We start from the raw sequence: 24,393 nt of genomic DNA, 5'->3' as shown, positions 1-24,393 counted from the left end.
AGCATGCTACAGTAGGTACGAAAAATACAGCGTGATACCTGCGACATTAGCGACTTCGTTTTAAAGACAGCTACAATAAATATCTGGTTGAAAAAGTTATAGTTTTTAAATATTATTAAATCGTTTGTATATAAAAATATAATCCTTTATTAAAAAAAAAAAAACATGTTATCGCAGAGATACTTGTGAAATGAATTCATATTTATGTTTCTTTTTTTGGTTCTTAGCTTACTTTATAAACGTTTTCCAAAGACTGGTAGAGATGTGTAATCGACTGACTGACAAATATCGATACAATATATCTATGAAAATTTCATTAACTTCATTTCAGTAGTGAGGAGTTATCTAAAAAAATTACATTTGTTATAATGATAATTTTCCTATGAGTACTTACACTTTTATTTTTCTTTCTTTCTTTTTCTTTCAATCTCTAAAATGATCTAAAATGACATTAAAAAAAAACTCATTTCTTTATAAATATTAATCAGATTCTCCCGTCCCCGAAGAAGATTTGTTGAACAAAGCATGGAAAACGTGTTAAAGCATAAACGTGTTAAAGAATATAAATTTTGTTAAAACAAACAATAAATACTTGATCTTACTAATAATTACTGGTTTACTTTACTTACCCGCATATAATCCTTCAGAGTATTGTATATTGCATCGCAGACTTCAGGTAAAAATAGAGCTATCGTAGATCTTGCAACTCTGTGAAGTGCTTCTAATGAGTATAACGAATCTCCAGTTGCTAGATACCTCAATGTCACTTCCAATTTCACTTTTGGTGGAATAGCATTTCGCATGTGTGTATCTTGTTTCTTTATAGCGCTTTCAATTTTAGATAGTAACCAGTCAAACTGATGCGGTAACATGCGCAAATGATTCTTGTAACCATTAATATCTTCTTCGCGCATTTCGACTAACAGTCGAGTACTTGCTCCAAGTTTTTCTCTTCTACTCAGCCAATCACGGACCCAAATCTTCCTATTCCTTGTTTTTTTCTTTCTATCTGAGAGAAGTTTTTGGACGCATTGCAACGCTACCAAAAGAATAATTCTATTCAACTCCATACGAATGGCTGTTTGATTGTCCATGGTTTTGTTTGAACTGACAGTAGCACGCTATAAAATGTCATGTGTACCGGAGTGTTTGCTTTGAGCATACTCTTTCAGAAGCATACTTAAAAGTAGCATGCTTATATCTAGCAAATGTAGACAAGTGCAGAGCATGCTCGAAACTAGTATGCTAATGAGCATACTAAAAAGCATGCTACTAACTAGCATGTGTAACTGTACCTTTATGAATGACGCGAAAAAATCGTCATCAAAGCGCTTAATTCTGTCATAGATAAGTAGGTAATTCATAACAAGTATTGATTGGTATTGATAAAATGATTGTCAAAACCAACTTCTCGTTATATTACACGTAGCAACTACTAAGTAATCTGTCATACAACTAACAACCATTAACAATAAGTTACAATTGGGTATAGAGAAAATTAAAAATATTGTTTCACCTCATGTAAGTACCTATGATTAACGTAACTTTACATAACTTTATCACATTGTGAACAGTTCTCACTGGAGAAGTTGCTGCAACCTCCGTTGAAGTCCCCGTTGAAACCCCATGACCTTCTAAATGAGTGAAAAAGGCAAACTTACCTGGGAAGTGGGAAGTGGACGGAGAAGAATCTGCCAACGACGGGGCACTCGATGCCGGCCGGCTAGCGGGAAGCTTCCTTCGCACTTTCACTCGCATGCTGGTAAAGTCCTTGATTCCACGGGTCTGCTTGGTACGGGGCAATAACGGACCGCTATCTTCTAGCGACATTTTAGGAGATTTTTTATACCGCGCGGGCGACAAGAATATTTGACAGAAACGAAACCCATCGTGACAGGAAGTTTTATGACATAAAAAGAAGAAGTAGGGAGTGACCAAGAAGTTTGTATACATTGCTTCTGATGTGTAAGGTATTCAGGGACTTTATTTTTTCGAGCGGTTTTAAGCCTAGATATTTACCGATACACGATCTGTTGAAATTACATGGATTGTCATTTACCCATAAAGTAAATAACAACTAGAGACCGCACTCGCCAATTTCTTCTAAGAACACGACTCACCACTGCGGGCCGGGGGACGCGGCATAATTCGCGGCTACTATTGATCAGTTCAAGGTCGAGTTGCACGAGTACGCCCAGCAAGGAATGGCTTTCTTTAATTATAAAAATATCGATAAAATGTATTTCATCGTAGTAATAAATACTCAATAAAAATCTTAGAAGAATATTTAATAAAAATCAGTCTATTACAAAAAAGAACTCCGTACAAGAAAATTATTGATTCTTAAAATGTATTAATTTAGTATAGGTACATTGTTAGAATCGCTGAACTAAATAAACGTCAAAATTGTTTTAAATATTCTAAACAGTCGGGGGTGAAGTGCCTTGAGCAAACAACGCTGCACTTTGTTGGAAACCAATTTTCCCTATTGATAGTGTCCATCCACTTCTCTTTTATTTCTGGAATCTTCGGAAATCTAAAATGAAAATATATTTTTTTCGATTACATTAAAATAATTTGTGGAGGCACCAGGAACAGCCGTCTGCAACGTCGCTATGGAAAGTTAATTAACTCATTGGCCAAATTAAACATATTTTTTAATTAATGTAAATGTACTATTATCGATATCCACTTCATCCTTAACGGTAACAGCCCAAACATCGATAGGAATACAAAGGGCAAGAAAGAGATGGACGTATTGGAATTTCTTAACGAAAGAAAGGGACTTTCCCAAAAGACATCAACGAGCGTGAGCGCGGTTCACCAACCGCGAATTTAAATAGACCCCTGTGGTATTTTCGTAATATAATTAAATCAAGCCAAATTTTGGTCCTGATACCTACCGATGAAAAGTAATGCCATCCTTTTTTGTAACTAGATGTCCTGGATTGTTTCTCGCATCATTTCACCGCGCATGTAGGCATCTTTAAACTTTTTTACTTAATAAAATCCACAATAATTTAGCGTGTACGCAGGTCATAGACTTGGTCACAACTAAAGCTTTTTACTAGGATCGTAGCCTTATAAGAGCTAAATCTATAATGTTTGGCGAGCGTCGGGGCACTGTATGCGCAGTCAAGTGGTTTTATAGTCTTTGCATTTACCTCATACCTGCATGGTAGCTTGACCATACGAAAGCGGAGAGTGAGATAGGTACCTACATCAAAGAAGTGCCTACAATATTTATAGGTAAGTACCTATACTCATAGGTTTACCTGACTGCTCAAATCCAAGGTTCAGTGATATTTGTCGATAGACTAGCTAGATGAGTCAACCTGTTAATTAATGACGTCGTAATATCAATTAGATGTTATAGCTGCAATTAGCTACCTAAACATTTATTTATATAAAAATGATAGACGTCAAAAATAAGGTGATTAAGGTGATTGATGGTTGACGTTGATATTTCAATAATAATACGTTAGGCGTATTATATCATTATGTACCTAATCTCTTACGTAAATATCGTTTCAAAATAGGTATCGCAAAAATACGTAAGTATAAATAGACTTCTGCATTGGCCCATACATATGACTAATGAAAAGTGCATCGCACTGACCACTGCCAGTGGACCTAGGACCCAAAAGACAAGAAAGAAAAAAAAACAATTATTTTTGGCTTAAAAACTTTAAAATAAAAAAATACCTATTTATTACACGTTACGTTTTTTTTATCTTTCTATTTATCATTTTAACCAACAATTTTTATTAATTGCAACATCTACGATCTCCTTTCTCTCTCATCCACATCGTAAAAGAAAGTGATGAAGCACACCGACGTAGGCGAAAGATGTTATTTTGCTTCTATGGACCGCAAACAATGGCGTCGTTTTCTTTCATAGCAGCAGTCATTTTGACATTGACAGATCAAGAAACAAGCTTTTAATTTCTGGAAACTTATTTGCGTTTTTCTAGAAAATGAACGACAACGATGATGAGCTGACCACATTTTGTGACTCGGCGGTAATTATATTTTCTGCTGAAACTATAAAATCCATAAAAAGGGACGAAAATTTTTACATGGTATTGTGGTATTTTTTAGGCATCTCTTGTCGAAGGATGTCGCCTGCCAGTACGGATGCAAGGAGGCGATGACTGGCCACTAGCTGAAATTATTAGTATAAAAGAAATACGTGGACAAAGAGGATATTATGTGCACTATGTTGATTGTAAGTACGACAAATAACAACAAATTGAGATGTTGGAGCGGACCTTGTTTGTTAACATTCATCAAAATTCACCAAACATGTTGTTGTTTTTGAACTCCTTCACTCTAAAAGATCAAAGCATTAGATAAGGACACTATTTAATACAATTTGTCCCACATTTAGAACTTTTTAAGCACTGAAATAAACTTTTGTAGTTAACCGGACAACAACTATAACTACTATAGTGACATAGAAGTATTGAAGTGAACTTCTTGTATTAAACCTAGACCTCTAAGGCATATTTGGGTGCTGATTTACTATTACATACAGCATAAGAATAATTTAGGGACTGTCTAAACCTTAAAATTGCAACTGAAACTGTTTTACAGTTCTTGATGGATGTGCGGTAATATAAATATCGGTATCAATATGTATACAAAATACTTTTTGCGTTATATATTACAATTTAACTGCTTATATGGAGCTTTAAAGAAGTCAATGTACTTAATAATTTATATTCTGCTTGTTTGCGAGAGTTAGAATATCATTGGATCATACTTTGACAGCTGAGTTCACAGGAATTGAATGTATTCACCATTCATATTTGTCTATATTCTTTCCTATTATTGATAGGATATTCATTGCTTTTACAATGCTATGCCAAACAATACATTTTTGTATGTCGAACAAAATTCATTACATTAAGTCATGCTAGCTTCCACTGGCGGTTTTACCCACTTCTCGATGGAACCATTTCAAGTACCCAGAATGCAAGTAGCCTATAATATGTGAACCCGATATATGAGCTATGTTACTTCCAAGTTTCGTCAAAATCCATACGTATATGAATAAGAAACAATATACATAAAAACTTTTGCATTCGGAATATTAGTGCACTTTTGCATTTGAAATAACTAAAGGGCACAAACATTTTGGGGACAATCTTTTGTATATTTTGATATTCAAATGTGCTGTTTAGCAGCCAAGTTTCCATAAATGGTTTTGAGCTTTTGAACTACACATGTGACTGATTCCTACTATATTTGTTATATTTCTGTATCCAGTCAATAAGCGTCTGGACGAGTGGGTGGGAGAATCATGGCTGGACACCAGAAAGGTACAGTTTCCAAGAAGAGATGGAGTTTCAACGGGAGGAACAACCACACCGAAGAAGACACATATCGGATCAGGAGGTGGCGTCATGCCTAATTTTATTAGTATGTGTTTTTGATGTTTTAGAAGTTGTATGTTCATTTTTTAAATCACTGTCATTGATTTTGAACTGTTTCAACAGATTATTAATGATAACAAAGAGAGCTTTTAATATTTTTTTTAATCGCCATGTAGGTAAATGATTTTAAATATTATCCATCATCATGAAATAAATTAGTAATCCGTTGAACTGTGTGTGTAGACTATCATCTCAATGTGATCACTTGTGTTTCATCACTTTAGATTTTTTTTTTTCAGAAATTCTTTTTAGGTTCATGGGCGACTTACGTCTTTTGATACTGTTACTCAGTCATTTATGGAATCATTTCAAAAAGATATTTCAATGTTTTTCAATTTTTAAGAATGCATTTACTAGCCTTTTGACTGCAATTGGCTTACCAAGATTCAAAATTATTTTAGTTATGATGGTAGATTGTTCTACTGCTCTTCTTTTCGTTACAAGTAGAAATAATATTAATGCATGTTGTAACATTAATTGTTACATGTCTTAATTCTTTTTAATAAAATGTTGAGTAAAATAAAATTAACAAAACTATTTACAAAACTAAAACTATTTACAAAAACTAAACTATTTACAGTAGCAAACTAAACGCATCAAAATTTCTGGCCAGCTACATTTTATCACCACGCACGTATTTAAACGAGCGACATATTAGGCACCCGGACCGCACCAGCGACTCCTCGCTTCCACGTCGCCGCTGTCACGGCTGCTGCCAGTGCGAATCTGGATATCGAGGCGAACGCACGCCGGTTTTTTGAACACTAACTTTAAGTTATTATAACCGCCATAGCGATTAAACTTTTTAAGGGCGTCATTACCGTTCCCTCGACTATATATCTCGACATATAATAATACTCAGCATATTCAGTGTGTGTGATTTAAACCCCGATTGGGTAAGTGCTATACAATTTTAAATTAGCCAGAAGCTAAGCAAACCATAACGGTTTCTTTCGCTTTGCTTTAGCTGGGTAATCTCTTTATTTGTGTTATCGCTTAACTTTATTTCTATTGCAAGCTTATTATGTGTTTTTGCATAGTAGTTTACCCCACACTTTCTTAATAATGTAATTTTTGCCTACTTGCGTTTTAGTTACCGTTAAAATTTTCAAATTTTGAATTGGCTAAGTAACCGACTTATTGTTATCTCCGTATCTGATAGTGAACATCCACAGCAACACATCTACACTTTTAGCGCTTCCCTATTAAGCGTTGCTGTGGGTGCTCACCGTCTACGGCCAGTGTGTAATGCCTTCGCTTATTGCGCATTACAGGGTTTCACGTACACCTTAAGTCTCCTGCTTCCCCGCGGTGGACTGTAGCGGGTTGACCTTCGAACCCTACACCTACACCTGTACCTGGACCTGATCTCGGCGCGCGGCCACTTGTTCCTGCAGCGACCAGTGACGTCAGGGAAGTGCTAGGCTAGTGAGGAGGTTAATCACTGTAAAACTGTATGTATGGGCTCTAACCCATTGTTTATTTCTGCCGACCGAGCTATACTGTGTTTGTGTGCGGTAAATAAATTGTCCATCTTGCTACCTACCTATTTTTTTATTTAATAACCCCTGGGAGGGATAAAGTAGCGTAGCAGAGGATGAGACCGGGACACTTTTTTTTTTTTTTTTTTTTTTTTTTTTTTTTTTTTTTTTTTTTTTTTTTTTTTTTTTTTTTTTTTTTTTTTTTTTTTTTTTTTTTTTTTTTTTTTTTTAGGTTCACATTTAAATAAATATCATACTAGTATTGTATTATTAGTTAATTAAGGTACAGTACACATTAGTAGCATTTTTTTTTATTTCTTCTGCTTCTTTCTTTTATGATTTTGTTTTTTTTTTTAATTTGATTTTTTTTTTTTCGTTAAAAAAAAAACCAGACGTTCTTAAATTTTAATTGTAACAGAACGGAGAACGTGTTGTTTTTTTTCTCTTTTAATTATTGTTTTTTTTTCTCTTTTAAGCTTTGTTTTTTTTTAGTTTTGTCATTGTTTTTTTTCTTTTAAATTTTTTGTTTTGTGTTGTGAGTAGTAGCGCATGCGTCATTTATCCTTCTGTTTTTAATTGATCTTCAATATGCTTCCTATTAAGTTCCTGTCTCTTCAAAAATCTGAGTTGGAATATGAAGTTCGTATTAGAGGCGCGACTCCTGCACCTTCTGTTGAGGAGTTACGAAAACAAATTATAAAATTATCCCCTGATTTACCTTCAGAATATATATTAGAGTCACCTCTTGACGCAAGACAGGACCTTAAGGGTTGTTTAGAAGTTTTAACGAAAATTCAATTAAATCTTGACGCTAGCGATCCTAGCGTTGCTTCACTATTGCGGACACAGAATATGTTGAATCATTTATACAATCGTGTCGAGAGGATAACGCGTAGTGACGACATTAAAAAGGAATATGATGATATTGTTAGCGGTTATAAAATGTTCTCACAAAAACTTTCTACTTTGTTAGCCAAGAAGCCTTCTACTAGTACTTCTTCGAATGCGGCTAGTGCTAGTTCTGTCAAAGACTCAGTATCTACTGTACCGGAACTACAGAACATGATTTCTGTATCTTGCGATCGTACATCATCCGATTTAAGTAAATTAAAATTTACTGGCAAAACTTGTGTTCGCTCGTTTATACAGCGTCTCGTCGAAATCCGTTCTCGTACTCAGGGAGAACGTGAGAATATTACCATTTACTTGGCAGTTATGAGTGGAATGTTCTCGCGTTTATCCAGCCCTCTTTCGGAAGTAGAACAATTAGAAATTCTCTTGCATAACATCAGACCTTGCTATGCTAGTACATTAGCGGCTGCACCTCAAATCACAACTATAGACACTTTGCGTTCGTTATGTCGTAACTACGAGGCATTTCAGACTCGACTGTCGCAATTTCAAGAGCCTCCTAAGGTTACTTCCGACACGCTTGCTCCTGAATTTGCGTACACTAAGGATGTCCATAAATCTATAAATAAGACTAATAATAGTAGTTACAATAAATATAATCAAAATAATTCAAATAATAATTACAATCAGTATAGGAATAATAATTTTAGTAATAACAATAAATATGTACATGCAATTAACGTGGCTAAAAAGGAACCTTACTGTCCTAGGTGTCGTAATAACACCCACCACATTCGTCAATGCAAGGCTCCACGGGATATCGTTTGTTTTAAATGTGGTATGAAGGATGTGAAGACACCCGACTGCCCTAACTGTAGTAAGACTAAAAATCAAAAAAACTAATTAAGCAGAGTTGTAACAATTTTAGCAAGCAAGACTGGGATGCTTGGCTTGATTTTATAAGAAAATTTTCCTCGTCATACAGAGTTGCTACAATTCTGCTATCAAAACCACTAAATGACTCTAGGCCTTATGTAAATATTAAAATAAATAACATTAATGCTGTTGGGTTACTTGATTCTGGAGCTGCAGTTTCAATTCTGGGAAACAATTCTCATTTACATCTAGTAGACTGCACTTTAAACCAGGATGACCACACTAAAATAATAGCTGCTGGCGGTCAGTCATTAAACACCTTAGGTTCGGTTAATTTGCCAGTTACTTTTGAGGGCCAGTTTCACATTATTAAGGCATATGTTGTTCCCGAAATTGAGACATCAATTATATTAGGAGTGGATTTTTGGCGCGCTTTTCGGATTTGCCCGAACTATATAGGTAGCATCACGATGTCGAACGTCCCATTAGCGGAAATAAAAGATAGTAGCGGTGAACCTTTCATCAACTCCTACGATAATTTGTCGGTGTCACAGAAAGCGATAGCTGATAATGTGATTGCGCAGTTTCGGACTATTTCTACAGAGGAAAAGGGTCTCGGTAGAACAAAAGCTGCTTAATTAGTTTTTTTGATTTTTAGTCTTACTACAGTTAGGGCAGTCGGGTGTCTTCACATCCTTCATACCACATTTAAAACAAACGATATCCCGTGGAGCCTTGCATTGACGAATGTGGTGGGTGTTATTACGACACCTAGGACAGTAAGGTTCCTTTTTAGCCACGTTAATTGCATGTACATATTTATTGTTATTACTAAAATTATTATTCCTATACTGATTGTAATTATTATTTGAATTATTTTGATTATATTTATTGTAACTACTATTATTAGTCTTATTTATAGATTTATGGACATCCTTAGTGTACGCAAATTCAGGAGCAAGCGTGTCGGAAGTAACCTTAGGAGGCTCTTGAAATTGCGACAGTCGAGTCTGAAATGCCTCGTAGTTACGACATAACGAACGCAAAGTGTCTATAGTTGTGATTTGAGGTGCAGCCGCTAATGTACTAGCATAGCAAGGTCTGATGTTATGCAAGAGAATTTCTAATTGTTCTACTTCCGAAAGAGGGCTGGATAAACGCGAGAACATTCCACTCATAACTGCCAAGTAAATGGTAATATTCTCACGTTCTCCCTGAGTACGAGAACGGATTTCCGAAATGAGTCTATAATCATAATCAGTTTGACTAAAGTCCTCTTTTAATAACCGCGCTAATTCAGGCCAAGAACTAACTTTGTCCTTTACAGCACGATACCAATGAAGGGCATCGTCTTGAAAAATTTCAGATGCAAAACTTAGGACTTTTTGTTGAGAAATATTCCTAGCCAGTATAAATTCATCAACACGCTGTATAAACGAGCGAACACAAGTTTTGCCAGTAAATTTTAATTTACTTAAATCGGATGATGTACGATCGCAAGATACAGAAATCATGTTCTGTAGTTCCGGTACAGTAGATACTGAGTCTTTGACAGAACTAGCACTAGCCGCATTCGAAGAAGTACTAGTAGAAGGCTTCTTGGCTAACAAAGTAGAAAGTTTTTGTGAGAACATTTTATAACCGCTAACAATATCATCATATTCCTTTTTAATGTCGTCACTACGCGTTATCCTCTCGACACGATTGTATAAATGATTCAACATATTCTGTGTCCGCAATAGTGAAGCAACGCTAGGATCGCTAGCGTCAAGATTTAATTGAATTTTCGTTAAAACTTCTAAACAACCCTTAAGGTCCTGTCTTGCGTCAAGAGGTGACTCTAATATATATTCTGAAGGTAAATCAGGGGATAATTTTATAATTTGTTTTCGTAACTCCTCAACAGAAGGTGCAGGAGTCGCGCCTCTAATACGAACTTCATATTCCAACTCAGATTTTTGAAGAGACAGGAACTTAATAGGAAGCATATTGAAGATCAATTAAAAACAGAAGGATAAATGACGCATGCGCTACTACTCACAACACAAAACAAAAAATTTAAAAGAAAAAAAACAATGACAAAACTAAAAAAAAACAAAGCTTAAAAGAGAAAAAAAAACAATAATTAAAAGAGAAAAAAAACAACACGTTCTCCGTTCTGTTACAATTAAAATTTAAGAACGTCTGGTTTTTTTTTAACGAAAAAAAAAAAATCAAATTATAAAAAAAAACAAAATCATAAAAGAAAGAAGCAGAAGAAATAAAAAAAAATGCTACTAATGTGTACTGTACCTTAATTAACTAATAATACAATACTAGTATGATATTTATTTAAATGTGAACACAATAAAAAAATTATAATGAAAAAAAAAAAAAACAATTTTAAGAAAGCGTCGTTTTAGGTGCCCGAGACAAAAACATTAGCAAGAAATATTTGCACAAACTATGCAACTAAACGACTTTAAATTAATAAAAATTAATGTAGGGTAGATTAATAAATTATGACCAACATTAACTGCTCAAAGAAATTGAAAGCTTGTGACGTACACATTAGTAACGGAAAAAACCAAAAAATATAAAAGACGTTTACACAGACAACCACTAACATACACAACCCACAACCAAAGGAGGAGGAGTAATCAACTGTATTTCTACCACGTTTAAGGGCGCCAGTGTCCCGGTCTCATCCTCTGCTACGCTACTTTATCCCTCCCAGGGGTTATTAAATAAAAAAATAGGTAGGTAGCAAGATGGACAATTTATTTACCGCACACAAACACAGTATAGCTCGGTCGGCAGAAATAAACAATGGGTTAGAGCCCATACATACAGTTTTACAGTGATTAACCTCCTCACTAGCCTAGCACTTCCCTGACGTCACTGGTCGCTGCAGGAACAAGTGGCCGCGCGCCGAGATCAGGTCCAGGTACAGGTGTAGGTGTAGGGTTCGAAGGTCAACCCGCTACAGTCCACCGCGGGGAAGCAGGAGACTTAAGGTGTACGTGAAACCCTGTAATGCGCAATAAGCGAAGGCATTACACACTGGCCGTAGACGGTGAGCACCCACAGCAACGCTTAATAGGGAAGCGCTAAAAGTGTAGATGTGTTGCTGTGGATGTTCACTATCAGATACGGAGATAACAATAAGTCGGTTACTTAGCCAATTCAAAATTTGAAAATTTTAACGGTAACTAAAACGCAAGTAGGCAAAAATTACATTATTAAGAAAGTGTGGGGTAAACTACTATGCAAAAACACATAATAAGCTTGCAATAGAAATAAAGTTAAGCGATAACACAAATAAAGAGATTACCCAGCTAAAGCAAAGCGAAAGAAACCGTTATGGTTTGCTTAGCTTCTGGCTAATTTAAAATTGTATAGCACTTACCCAATCGGGGTTTAAATCACACACACTGAATATGCTGAGTATTATTATATGTCGAGATATATAGTCGAGGGAACGGTAATGACGCCCTTAAAAAGTTTAATCGCTATGGCGGTTATAATAACTTAAAGTTAGTGTTCAAAAAACCGGCGTGCGTTCGCCTCGATATCCAGATTCGCACTGGCAGCAGCCGTGACAGCGGCGACGTGGAAGCGAGGAGTCGCTGGTGCGGTCCGGGTGCCTAATATGTCGCTCGTTTAAATACGTGCGTGGTGATAAAATGTAGCTGGCCAGAAATTTTGATGCGTTTAGTTTGCTACTGTAAATAGTTTAGTTTTTGTAAATAGTTTTAGTTTTGTAAATAGTTTTGTTAATTTTATTTTACTCAACATTTTATTAAAAAGAATTAAGACATGTAACAATTAATGTTACAATGTGTATTGATTGTTGTTAACTTTAGAATATTCTATACTTCATTAACTTTTTCATTCATTTATTTTGTGTGCTGACTAACAAAATTTAATCAACACAATGTACCATCGTAATAACATGTACTAAAACTCATAATCATCACAATTGGCCATTAAAATTATAACATTTTGTCTGCAGATGATACTGTCTGCAATGAAAGTCAGAAGTCTAGTACGATTCCGAGTAGGCCCACTATTGTGAACCAACAAGTTCAGCCAACTCAGCCACCCCAACCTAAAGTTCATGAGAAAGCCCACTTTAATGCACTCAATGGTTCCACACCAAAAAATTCACTTGGTATGTTGAAACTTATGATACAATTGTTTGTGTGCTTCGCATTACAGTTTAACAGCCTCATACAAATATTTGGCATAGAATAGCAAATGTGTTTAGAAATAGAAAATCATTTGTTTGTTTTACCACTTGTTTTGACATAGTACCTATTTACAAAATTAGAACTATGTGTGTGGAAAATAGCAAGATTATGTATGTTTAGATGCATATTTTTGCCGCTGACATGCCATGCTTAGTTCGATTAGCTGGATCAAGCAACATGTTATGTCCAAAGTATGAGTTTTTGAAGCAAAGCATGCTTATAGTGATTGTGTATCTGATTATGTTCCCAATACAATTTAAACAGGTTACCTCAAACCTCTGAACGTGAACGTTCAGGACTTGCGAACAGGCAAGGGTGGTGTGGATAAGGGCAGAGGCGTGACCACAGGTATGTCTATGATTAACTTGTTGACTGTCCCATGTATAATGAGGACAGTGTGCATCCCAAGCTCAATTTTAAGAAGGCATGGTAAGGCTATGACATCTCTGCCTTATCAGATTCAAAATCAGATATTACAATAATGTCAGGTAATGACTATTATTATAATAGGTTTGGCTCTCACTCAGGTCTCTTACTCAACCGTAAGTTAAGGCGTTTATAAGTTCACATTGTTTCAATACTTATTTCAACGACCTTAAGAGTTATGTTTCATTGTCACTGTTTAGTTGTATTTTAAATTGATACCGACGGCAATTATTCAATTTAGTTAGTATCAACATTAAATTATTGCACCATGAGTCGTAATGGTTTTAAAATAAAGATTTGAATATTTTGCGCTTTAAAACAACTTATCGGGTAGCTGGTTTTAATGTTCAAGCGCAGTAGCAACCGTTTAGCATACCTTAGTACCTGCGAACAATATAAAAAAAAAACCTTTCGAAATATCAAGAAACTTTACACCTTTGTTAAGATCCTTATAATGCCTATTACTCTCTATGGCCATAATTTTCGGGCTTTGTTCCTCTACAAATTTTGTGCACATCTCATAATATATAAACTTGATATAAGGTGTTATTGCCGGGGAGCCCCGTCAACTAGTATCCCGTCCCGCAAGCCCGACCCTCGGCAATGATTCGTCATCTCTCGTCAACGGAGGCGCGGTGCTGGCTGCCGCCTTGCAGAAGAAAATGAATAGGAAACGGAAAGCACCCTCTATAGACAATGAAGTATGTTCTTGTAGATTTTTTATGGTTTAGAAAATAAGGATTTCAAAAAAAGCTAATGAGAACTAGAACTTACTCCAATTTTATTTAAAATGCAATCAGGCAACACATTTCGCTATTAGTTTCATTTCTATATAAGCACCTGTGTAAGGGTAAAGTTTTCTGAAACATGCATTCCTGCATTATAAAAATAGGTGGTAATAAAGGTTCTCAAAATATAAAAATAGTTTGACAATTCGTTAAACTTGGCCAACATCTGGGTCGATAGCTTTATTTATTTACTGTCTCTTTTAAAACGACAGCTTTTGCAATGCAATCACTGTCGAACATGTTTGTTGAAACACAAGTGGAACTCAGCTTCGATTAGACTGAACCATCGCAACTCCCAACTCAGCAACAAATTCCAGCAGCTGACCGTCACAACTGGCTAATAACTAGACGAAATAATCATATTCCAGAACAATTCATTACAGGAACCCAAGCAAAAACATTCTAAAACGTTTCAGGCGGAAGGTATTCCGTCTCTTGAAACCGAAGGCAGTGAGACCAATGTTAGTGGAACGGCGACGCCAACGACCAGGCCGCGACAGTCGGGGAGCATGGTGGCACATGGCCATGATGACCTCGTCACTAGAATGAAGAATATAGAAATGATAGAACTGGGAAGGAATAGGATACGACCTTGGTATTTTGCGCCTTATCCACAGGTGGGTGACATATTTTAATCTTCTATTTAAAGTTATTTTGCATTTATTTATTTGCCAGGTTAGGTAATCCTGGGAGACAGAGTTCAATTTAGCTGTACGTGTATTATTTAATTACTTATGAATTATAGCTCAACCTTAAACGTCCCAGTGTTTTTTCACCTCTGTATTATCTCTTTCCAAGTTTGTAAAGACTCTTAAGTTAAATTTAAAACATGATATTTTTCTATTCCAGGAAATGGTCAATCTACCGTGTATTTACATTTGTGAATTCTGTTTGAAATACAGAAAAAGTAAAAAGTGCCTAGAAAGACATTTGGTAAGTTGCCTAACCATATTTTTTTAAATACATGATATTCATATTAATCGAGAGATTAATTGTTTATTTATTTTTTAATTGCAGATCAAATGCAAACTAAAACACCCTCCTGGTAATGAGATATACAGAAAAGGAAGCATATCGTTCTTCGAGATAGACGGACGGAAAAACAAATGTTACGCACAAAACTTGTGCCTACTAGCCAAACTGTTCTTAGACCACAAAACTTTGTACTACGATACTGACCCTTTTTTGTTTTATGTTATGACCGAATTTGATGCCAGAGGTAAGACATTTTGGCTGATTTTGGAATGAATTTTTGTCTGTTTCAGATGTTCTGAATTATTTATTTTTATTAAAAAGTCTAATTAAAATATAGTAGCGATAAAATTGGGTAAAAAGAAATACAATGCTGAAAACCGCATCAAAGTTGGTTCAGCCAAACGTGAGATAATCGCGCACAATCAAGCACGCAAACAGGACAGGTCAAACTCAGGACCTCCTTTTTTAGAATTCGGTTAAACAATTTTTTATTCATATTTTTCGTCATCCAATATTCCAGGATTTCACATAGTAGGATACTTTTCGAAAGAGAAAGAGAGTACGGAAGACTACAACGTAGCATGTATATTGACACTACCTCCATACCAAAGAAAAGGATATGGAAAACTTCTTATAGAATTTAGTAAGTATTCGAGACATGCTATTAATAATTTTGTCCAAAAATATATCTAAGAAAAACCCCAGGAATGCCAACTTTTATAAAAAAAAATGCGTCAAAATCGGTTTGACAATTAACAGACACTGACTGGCAGACAGCTCAAATAGAACTTATAACACCCCTCTTTATGAGTGGCTGGCTGAAAGTTTATCAAAAAAACGTAATAGCGTAATAGACCCTTGCTTTTGGTACCTAACAGTTGAGGCCATTTTTTATTTTCTTCTTTCATAGTAGATGCTTTTACAGGAGCATGATTTCACCTTACTTTCATGAGACCTTTAAGGTTTTCAATTACTTTTTTGGAATATTTCAGGTTACGAATTATCAAAGTTTGAAGGCAAAACAGGGTCACCGGAGAAACCCCTATCTGACCTTGGACTTCTGTCGTACCGGAGTTACTGGGCACAGACTATATTGGACATACTTACGCACATTAAACCCGTAGGAGACAATGAGAAACCTATTATTACTATCAAGTAAGATTTTATTTACTACCACAAGATTTACTACTACAACAATACGAGAAATTCTCGTCGAGAATTTGTGTTAAATATGACTATTGAGTAGTCTAGTCGGATTTCAAGACAAGTAGTAGTTTCACATAGAATTCATGTAAAATAGCGAGCTGAAAAATTTGTTTGTTTGAATGAGCTAATCACGGGTATCAGGTCCTATAATACAGGAAGTAATGATCCTATAAAAAGTATTTTAGTATAAGATAAACCATTTATCGAGGAGGGCTGTGGGCCATTTCTAATCCTGGTGCACGAAGTAATCGCTAGTGGAGGCTAGCGCCCTGATAAATTAGGTTCATGCCATGTTAAATAAGGTTAGGTTAAACTTTTCATTGATTGCGTATTATAGGTATGATTTGAACGAGACTGCTATCAGAATTGAAACATAAAATAAATCTATAGAGATGCAGTCTTAGTAAGCCGATTTACTATTGAGCACAAAATTAAATAACACCTCTCATGAAGTGACTGTATTTTTCCAGCGAAATCTGCGAGCTAACCAGCATAAAGAAAGAGGACGTGATCAGCACACTGCAGAACCTTAACTTAATCAACTACTACAAAGGACAATACATCATATCGGTTAATGAGGTGATCTATCACTCAAACATATAGTCTTAAGGCTGTTCCCAATATTCAATCCGTGGTTGTTCTGTTTACTAACGATAGATAGACCTTGTGTCAATTTGTACCCATTTTTCTAACATTGCTCATAATGATGAAACCTATGTCATATGAACGCTCTTGACGAGCAGTTTATTTCATTCTATGGCCGCCACGTTTGAATCCAGCGCGAACGTCGGTTTTCCATTATTTAGGTACATGTTGCACGTTGTGTTGTACTAACGTAACAAATGTTTTGTCGAAAGCAGTTCATGCTGGATTCGCACTTGGCTGTTATAGAACGAAATAAAGTGCTCGTCAAAAACTTTCATATTAGATAGGTCTCATAACTATTGAGCAATTTTGAAAAGTGGGTAGGTATAGTATTCAGACAAAAGTACCCACGCTCCTTTGAAATTATCTATGTGGGGCTAGTATCTGTAGTAAGCAAGTCAATGTTTGAATATTGGGAACGGCCATTTATAGACGAGGGTTTTCTTCCCGAATTTGATATTTGTTTACTGATGACAGGAAATCTTGCAGCAACACGAAAAGGCTATGGAAAAGAGGAATTTGCGAATCGACCCCAAGTGCTTGCATTGGACGCCCAAAGATTGGTCGAAACGCGCGAAATGGTAAGAGTATGTTTTCCTAATGTTAGGAATCAACGAAGTGTATCTATGTACTCCATACGGTAGTTCCATCTTTATTATCTATGGACATTACTATAAAATATACAAATATATTTTTTTTTAATATATATTTTTACCGTGTCATAAAACCGTTTTTATTTTTCGGTATTATTGTAAGAGATGGTTGCGTCAAGTAACTTTGAATTCCCAAAGTGAGTATGTACCAGCAAACATGTACGAACAAAAGAATACTGCGCACGCTTGAGATATCAAATAGTTATTTGACATGATCTGTTAGTTGTTTTGTTTTATATTAACGACTGTATGGAAATAAACATAGATACACTACAAAATCACTTTATCATATCATCATTAATAAATAACATTCAGGTTTTTAAGAAGAACCTTCACTGCCATCACCGCCATTTTTAACCGACTTCCCTATAAGGAGGTTCTAATGTGAAGTGAAACTGAATATATTTTCTTTTGTCACCAGCGTTTGAAGGCATAGAGTAACGAAGATGCGAGCTATCTAACTCTGGCTTCTGAAACGTACGCAGTTTGTTAATTTTGTACCTAACATTACTTTAATACTCGCATTTACTCATTCTAGTCAGTCATCAGCTAACAGGCTTGGGTATCATACATCGTCATCCATTTTTAGATCATTCGTCATCATTATGTAATGTTAGACATAATTTTGCATGCTACATTTACGGCTTTAAGTTTAAGGAACATTATAACTTCTTTTAACACTGGTGTTGTCACAAAATACCAAAGAAATTACCCTTGCGGAATTATTTCCTACCTCGTCGCCCTGACTGCATTTTTGAATTGTTTCCGTAAGGCTCAACACACACCAAAAGAGCGGCGAAGGGCAGCGAAGCGAAGCGCGGTTTGAGTGTCATTTGAATTTTTACTTTATTCCCATTACTATAATGTATATTTTCGCATGAGAAACTCGAACGAGTCGCGCCGCGTGAAGTCCCGCGGCGCCGCGGGTTCCGCGCGACTCAAACCGCGCTTCGCTTCGCTGTCCTTCGCCGCTCTTTTGGTGTGTGTTGAGCCTAAAGGTATTTTTTAGGTTATTTAGCGGTTGAGGTTATACGCATTAACAAAGGTGCTTGTGCGAACTATTATTTACTGTTCTAACTAATGATGCGCACTAACAACTAACCTTTTAATTGTAATATATTAATTATGAAATTAACTTAACCTAAAAAGTATGCGTTCTTTTGAAAGTCTTCAAATTACATATTTTGTCAAATGAAATATTTTAATATGAGATTAATTTCTATTTATAAATGAAATAAAGGCTTTTAGAAAACCAAAAAGAAAATCTGATTCGCATACAACATATGCGATCTTCAGACCAGTGACTCACAGACAACACGGGATGGGATAGCATATCGATACAAAATATTCAGCCTTTTTATTGCCCCACTGTTTAGTAGAGGAGTGTACCTACTCATTAATTGATCATACCTAGAAAATAGAGATGACATTCTTAATTCACGTCCCATTCCGTTAAATAATTAATTATTTTAATGGGAAATTGGCGGGGTTTACTAACCTTGGTGTATTGAAAAATGCTTTGGCGCAATATTATACAAAGCTTTAGGATTACACTCATGCTTTACACTATAATTAAGATCAATGGTATTGGAAGCGGAAAATGATGCACTGTAAAAACGATATAAATACGCAATATTTTTTAATGTGGATTTATATAATTCTAAATTGCATGTAACTTGCACAATATTATTTATGTGTTAAATATGATTTTCCAATGTATTATTTTTTTAATGGCTAGTATAAACTTGTAATTATTCGTATCATTCTTTATACTCCTAAAACCTTTTAATTTATCTTTATAAGTACACGGACTGTCATCATACTTACCAAGTTATTACGCACGCACCTGAATATCATCATATACATAGGTAGAACGAACTAAAATTTCAATTAACTACACAAACATAGACTTCACATTCACTCATACGGAACCACAAAAATAAATCAGTACAAAATAAACACATTTGACGGTTTAACCCAGATGAAGACGAAACTTCCGATTTACTTGGAAGAAAAATCTACCACTTAATTATTGAGACTTACCTTCTTACCTTTGTTATAACTTATACCGATGCTCGCCGAGTTGGTTTGCCATCCCCCCACCCATGTTTTCTGCAGAATGATAGACCCCTTAATCATTTTCCGTTTCAATCCCATTACCATTTTACTATAACTTATGTAAGATTGCTATTACACATATCCAAAACGCTATCACACCTGTATTATATACAATCCTTAAAACAGACGCTTTAAATTATGACTGTTTTCTAATTATTTATTTCTATAATTCTAGGTAGTGGCCAGTGTTGTTCGCTGCATCAAGACCTACGTACAATGGCAACGCTTCGTTATACTACGTATGTCCTCTGTAGTTATCTTATAAATTAATCATTCGGCATTTCTCAAAAAGTGTATGTTTTAGAATAAATTGTATGATTAGTGTAGTACAAATGTATTGAAGTATTGTATTCTACCTCGTTCGTAGTGTAGTAGTAAGCCTTTCATTTAGCGAATTGTACTTTTTTCCTAATGACGCTTCTAGCAATCATTTTCGTTTCTAGACGCTTCAGGATAGGTCTCAATAGATTAAGGATCTAAAAACCTTTTGTCTTTGTTTTAACAAAGTTTCGATCTCATGCCGTTGTAGTAAAATATTTCGATCGGCCAAAACTTCTGAACTGATTATATTTCATTCAGAAGTCTAAACTATTTTCTACTACCACGACTTTTCTACCATTATAGCTTGGCAACAAAACTAATCATTTAAAAAGTTGCGTTGCAGTCAAACTTCAGGCATCTAATTTCTTTTGCTCTTTAAGTTATCAAAAAAAAATCTTCAAATCAAATATTACATGGGGCACATCTTACATCATTCCCAAATAATGTCTCAATATGAACTGATAATAATTCGCTATTATTATGGTAGTTTCAGACATCGTTTGAAAAAATATCTTGTAAAACGGTTTGAGAACTTTAAAAAGAAAATTACAAAGCTTAATTTTTCACCCGCATGAGGGTACACTTTTTGAGATCTGCAATAGATAAATATTTTCTAGTCTCTGTTAAGACCGGTTCATGTCAATGAAATAAAACTGTGAGATTGTGTGGTATGATTGAAATATTGTTCAAAATGCTCGCTACAATAGCCAAGTAAGATATTCAATACATTTCGAAATGTAAGCTTTATTGTGATATTAAATAATATCATTGTTTTAGATTCTTTGTTTTATTGATTTTTTTCATTCGGATTTCTATATCCCCTTTAAATAGCGTAGTAGATCTCAGACAAATAAATTGCCAACTTTGCAAAATATTATTATGTATTGTGTGAAGGTTGTGTAGGAAGTTGGAAGGCAAGAAATCAAAACATATTTGTATGCAATATAATGATTTATTCTTCAATATATAAGCGCAATAATTTTGCTTTGACTGTCAAAATATTAATATTTATGAAGCAGGTACAAGTGATGTTTACAACACTTACAAAAACTAGTACGAATTATTATTTTTGATATTATAACAAACAACGGTTCCTTAATGAATATGGTACAATATGATTACATTTTAATCACTTTGTGACTTAATTAAAATTTTAGTTTTCAACGAATATGAGTGTTCAAATTATTTGTAAATCTATAGAAAATTTAATAAAACTTGAATATCAAAGCATTAGTACATAGCAGACTTAAATAGCAAGAGATATAACAACGGATTTAAAGTTGATTCGAATACTCATATATAAATTATAAAGTTAAATCTTATTTTGTAACAACAATAAATCGTTAAACAAATGTAATACTAGTCGTTTTATAACTTACAACCGAATGTTATGCAATAGTAATGTACTATCACAGCTGACCACGCGGGCGGTCAGCAGAGATACTGAGTTATAAAGTAAGAAGTAGATGACGTCACCGATTGATCAAGCAACTTTATTACATCCATGCGAAAACAGAACCGGTGATGATAATTTATTGATTATTTTAATCTTTAGAAAGTCTCTGAGACGAAATTTGATATCATTGAAACTGGTGTTCTAACTGGTTTGTCTAATTACAAAAATATCCAATAGTTTGAAGGCGAGAACTCCTCTCTTTAGCAGATGTAATAAATTGATGATCAATCTCAACGTGACAACCAGGCCATTCACAATAACTATTCTATACCTTCTAAAGTTAATCTTATAAGCAAGATTACTACGACGGTACCATCACACTACGAAAGCGAAATACAAAAGACTACAAACGTTCAAACAATCAAATTCATAATTTAACATTGACCAAATATAAAGAAGTATAGAAAACTACAAATCTAAGAGAAAGTCCATTACATTTCGCATAATGACGGCTCTTCTAGAAACTACGACGTGGACACTTTACATTCTTGTTAGACAAGAAATAACAATGAACATTAGTTCAAATTGTGCTCTGTGTTAATAAATAGATTTTTGCTATCACAATATTACCAACAATATAAAAATAAATGCTCACGCGACTGACTGCTGGGTAAGGCAGCCACATAGACTAGGATCACTGGTATGCAGAAGGCACTGTCTTTACATAGATCTGCGTATATCTGGGCTTCACATAGCTTCGGAAACTGCACGTTATTCTATTATTATGCAACAGTACAACTCCGGTTGTTACGTAATATATTATAATTGTGCTTCTATTCCACTCCAGCTGTAGTTTCACAAATATTTCGCCCAGACGTCTATTCCTATCATAGCTTACTAACTCCATATAAAAATATTAACAGAATAACAAAATCGCTTTAGTCCGGAATTAAAATACAGAGGCACTTTACAATGGTGTTTTGTGAACGCTTCAAGCGACTTTGTACACGAAATACATTTGGTCCATTTGTCAAAGTCACATGCTGACATTATTTTTTATTAATTTTGTCTTTGTGTTATATTCAATAAGGTTTTTAGTTGCATGACACGTGAACTTGACAAATGGTAGAATTCGTCATGTTGCTTTGTGTGCACATACAATTCGTTACATGTACATTCTTAATTATAGAAATGTCAAATACTTAAAATTAATTGATTATCGTCTGTAACAAGTAACGCTTGTTGCACTTAACAATAATATTAGGTATATCACGACTTACTCTGAGTTAAAGCACCTTATAACTAATATTACCTTAGACAAATTGTAACGCATGGTATATTATGTGGAATATATCTCATTAGAATCTGTGAATATACTTTTGTAACAAAAAATATATAATTTTGGATTTTCAACAGGAGGTATCTACTGTATTACTATATCTATCATTGTACTGGAAGTTAAAGGCTATGTGATGTATTTGGGACTCTCTTCATATTTTGGACTTACCGATGTAGACTAGACACCATCGGTAAATACCAAATCATTTCTCATTGCACCGTAAAATCAGATCTTAATAAATAAATATTTTAAACAGATCAAAGCAAAATCATAGAACTTAAAAAATTAAAACGAATGGTAATTGTTAGAATTAGACACTTAGATAAAATAAAATATTATGTGAAATACCTACCTAAAGAACTGTTTTACAGTTACTGTTTCGTGTTAACGTAGTCATTATTATACAATCAAATTGGGGATTCTAAATTCACAATATCTAAAAGAAAATGTAACCTTTTTTGTTTTCGTGGTAAAAGAACGAAGAAGTTTTTTTTTGTGCTGGAGGTCAGAATGCGTAAAGTTTTGTATTAAAATGTTTTTCCTGCTCATTGCTGAATGGTAATGTCACTCCATTTCTTAAACATACATACTAGCTACGTTATACAGGCACCAAACTATCTCTACGTTGTTGTTCTACACAGTAGACATATGATTTCGTTTCGAAATAAATTTCCCCGCCCTTTGTTGATTTTCTGGCACTTTAAGAAGCTTTATCATGAGATACAAAAAGGTCATTTTAAAATATTTTATCACAACTGCAAATTGTATAGGCAAAACTTGGTTCATGGAAGATGACTGAATAATTTTTTAAATATTTTTTGTTATGTTTTTTGTAATTCGTACACTATAAAAATATTGGTTTTAATTGCCACCGAATTGAAAATTTACGTTTTTTTATAACAACATTCAAAAGAGTAAGCATTTATGTAAAATGGAAGCTAAGTCTGGAAGATGGTATGAATAAAGATAATTATAATAAACGGTGACATTCTATTTCGAATTTTAATAACTCCAATGCTTAAATTATACGTATACATGTCGAAAATAAATTTGGACCCGACAAAAAATGGTTACTGATAACGTGGACGTTCCTAACTACACGAGGCAGCCGTCGTTTAGACCGTTATTGAGTTTGGTCGAGGACTCGGGCATGGTGTTGGGATACGTGTGGCACTGTTGGTTGCCCAGGTTGTAGTTCGCCTCCGGGTCATAGTAGTCCTGCTCGGAGTCGATCGGGACGAGAAGATTCGTGGACTTGGGGAGATAGCCGTCTGTGGTGACGTAACTGCGCTCCGAAGTAGGCGGTAGGCTGAGTACACTGTCGGCCCGGGGGTACTCCGCGTCCGTGAGCTGTGGGGCTACATAGATGGTGTCGAGCGACGATATCGTGTCGATGGACGAGTCCCCGTTGAGCGGGGTGACGCAGGTATAGCTGGACGTGAGTATGTTGGCGGACTCGGGTCGGATGTAGGGCGAGTGCGCGTCGAACGACACGGGGAATGTTGTCGGCGAGTCGTAAGGCCCGATCATGTTGTACGGCGTTGATGGAGACTGCCTCGTGTTGGAATTGTTCGACTTCACACACGATGCTGCGTGGATTGTCAACATATCCATCAACCGACGCTTCTGAACTTCCAAGTCCTGGAA

At 35.1% G+C, this 24,393-nt stretch overlaps 2 protein-coding genes and 3 long non-coding RNA genes across 10 annotated transcripts in view; 2 read left to right on the top strand and 3 right to left on the bottom strand.

Annotated features, from left to right (window-relative positions):
* Positions 1–2,271: 2,271 nt before the first annotated feature.
* On the bottom strand, positions 2,272–3,078 carry LOC124636397. The gene is made up of 2 exons (XR_006985126.1): positions 2,904–3,078; positions 2,272–2,536 (listed from the first exon to the last, which is right to left on the bottom strand). It is a non-coding gene; the product is annotated as an uncharacterized LOC124636397 (long non-coding RNA).
* A 795-nt stretch (positions 3,079–3,873) lies between these two features.
* On the top strand, positions 3,874–20,787 carry LOC124636393 (histone acetyltransferase KAT5). 6 transcript variants are annotated; one of them, XM_047172477.1, is made up of 15 exons: positions 3,874–4,022; positions 4,102–4,228; positions 5,272–5,424; positions 12,642–12,800; positions 13,144–13,227; positions 13,849–14,006; positions 14,510–14,710; positions 14,943–15,026; positions 15,111–15,312; positions 15,589–15,711; positions 16,061–16,223; positions 16,745–16,853; positions 17,409–17,500; positions 17,994–18,049; positions 19,866–20,787. In XM_047172477.1, the coding sequence occupies exons 1-14, from the start codon at positions 3,978–3,980 to the stop codon at positions 17,998–18,000; spliced, it is 1,707 nt and encodes a 568-aa protein (XP_047028433.1). In that variant the 5' UTR covers positions 3,874–3,977; the 3' UTR covers positions 18,001–18,049; positions 19,866–20,787. The 6 variants fall into 6 exon arrangements, with proteins under 6 accessions (XP_047028433.1, XP_047028430.1, XP_047028428.1 ...); XM_047172474.1 differs by having other exon boundaries at positions 14,477–14,710; XM_047172472.1 differs by having other exon boundaries at positions 14,462–14,710.
* LOC124636395 lies at positions 5,910–6,983 on the top strand. Its single transcript, XR_006985124.1, has 2 exons — positions 5,910–6,334; positions 6,713–6,983. It is a non-coding gene; the product is annotated as an uncharacterized LOC124636395 (long non-coding RNA).
* LOC124636396 lies at positions 11,387–12,465 on the bottom strand. Its single transcript, XR_006985125.1, has 2 exons — positions 12,036–12,465; positions 11,387–11,657 (listed from the first exon to the last, which is right to left on the bottom strand). It is a non-coding gene; the product is annotated as an uncharacterized LOC124636396 (long non-coding RNA).
* Positions 20,788–20,947: 160 nt separating the features above from the next.
* LOC124636394 (protein c-Fos) overlaps positions 20,948–24,393 on the bottom strand; it is a 47,735-nt gene continuing 44,289 nt past the window's right edge. The window contains exon 6 of the mRNA XM_047172479.1: positions 20,948–24,387. Coding sequence (XP_047028435.1) covers positions 23,842–24,387 — 546 coding nt within the window. The 3' untranslated portion in view covers positions 20,948–23,841. The remainder of the gene's footprint in view (positions 24,388–24,393) is intronic.

This window comes from Helicoverpa zea, chromosome 14 (genome assembly GCF_022581195.2).
Source record: "Helicoverpa zea isolate HzStark_Cry1AcR chromosome 14, ilHelZeax1.1, whole genome shotgun sequence".
In the NCBI taxonomy this organism is placed as follows: Eukaryota; Metazoa; Arthropoda; class Insecta; order Lepidoptera; family Noctuidae; genus Helicoverpa; species Helicoverpa zea.
The sequence above is the reverse complement of the archived record's forward strand: the minus strand, read 5'-3'. Positions and strand labels throughout refer to the sequence as shown.

Coding starts and splice junctions, on each gene's coding strand:
- LOC124636393 (XM_047172472.1), top strand. CDS start 3,978: ATGAACGACAACGATGATGAGCTGACCACATTTTGTGACTCGGCG. Junction 13,228..13,848: donor GGGCAGAGGCGTGACCACAG/GTATGTCTATGA, acceptor ACTTGATATAAG/GTGTTATTGCCGGGGAGCCC. Junction 15,313..15,588: donor GACCGAATTTGATGCCAGAG/GTAAGACATTTT, acceptor CCAATATTCCAG/GATTTCACATAGTAGGATAC.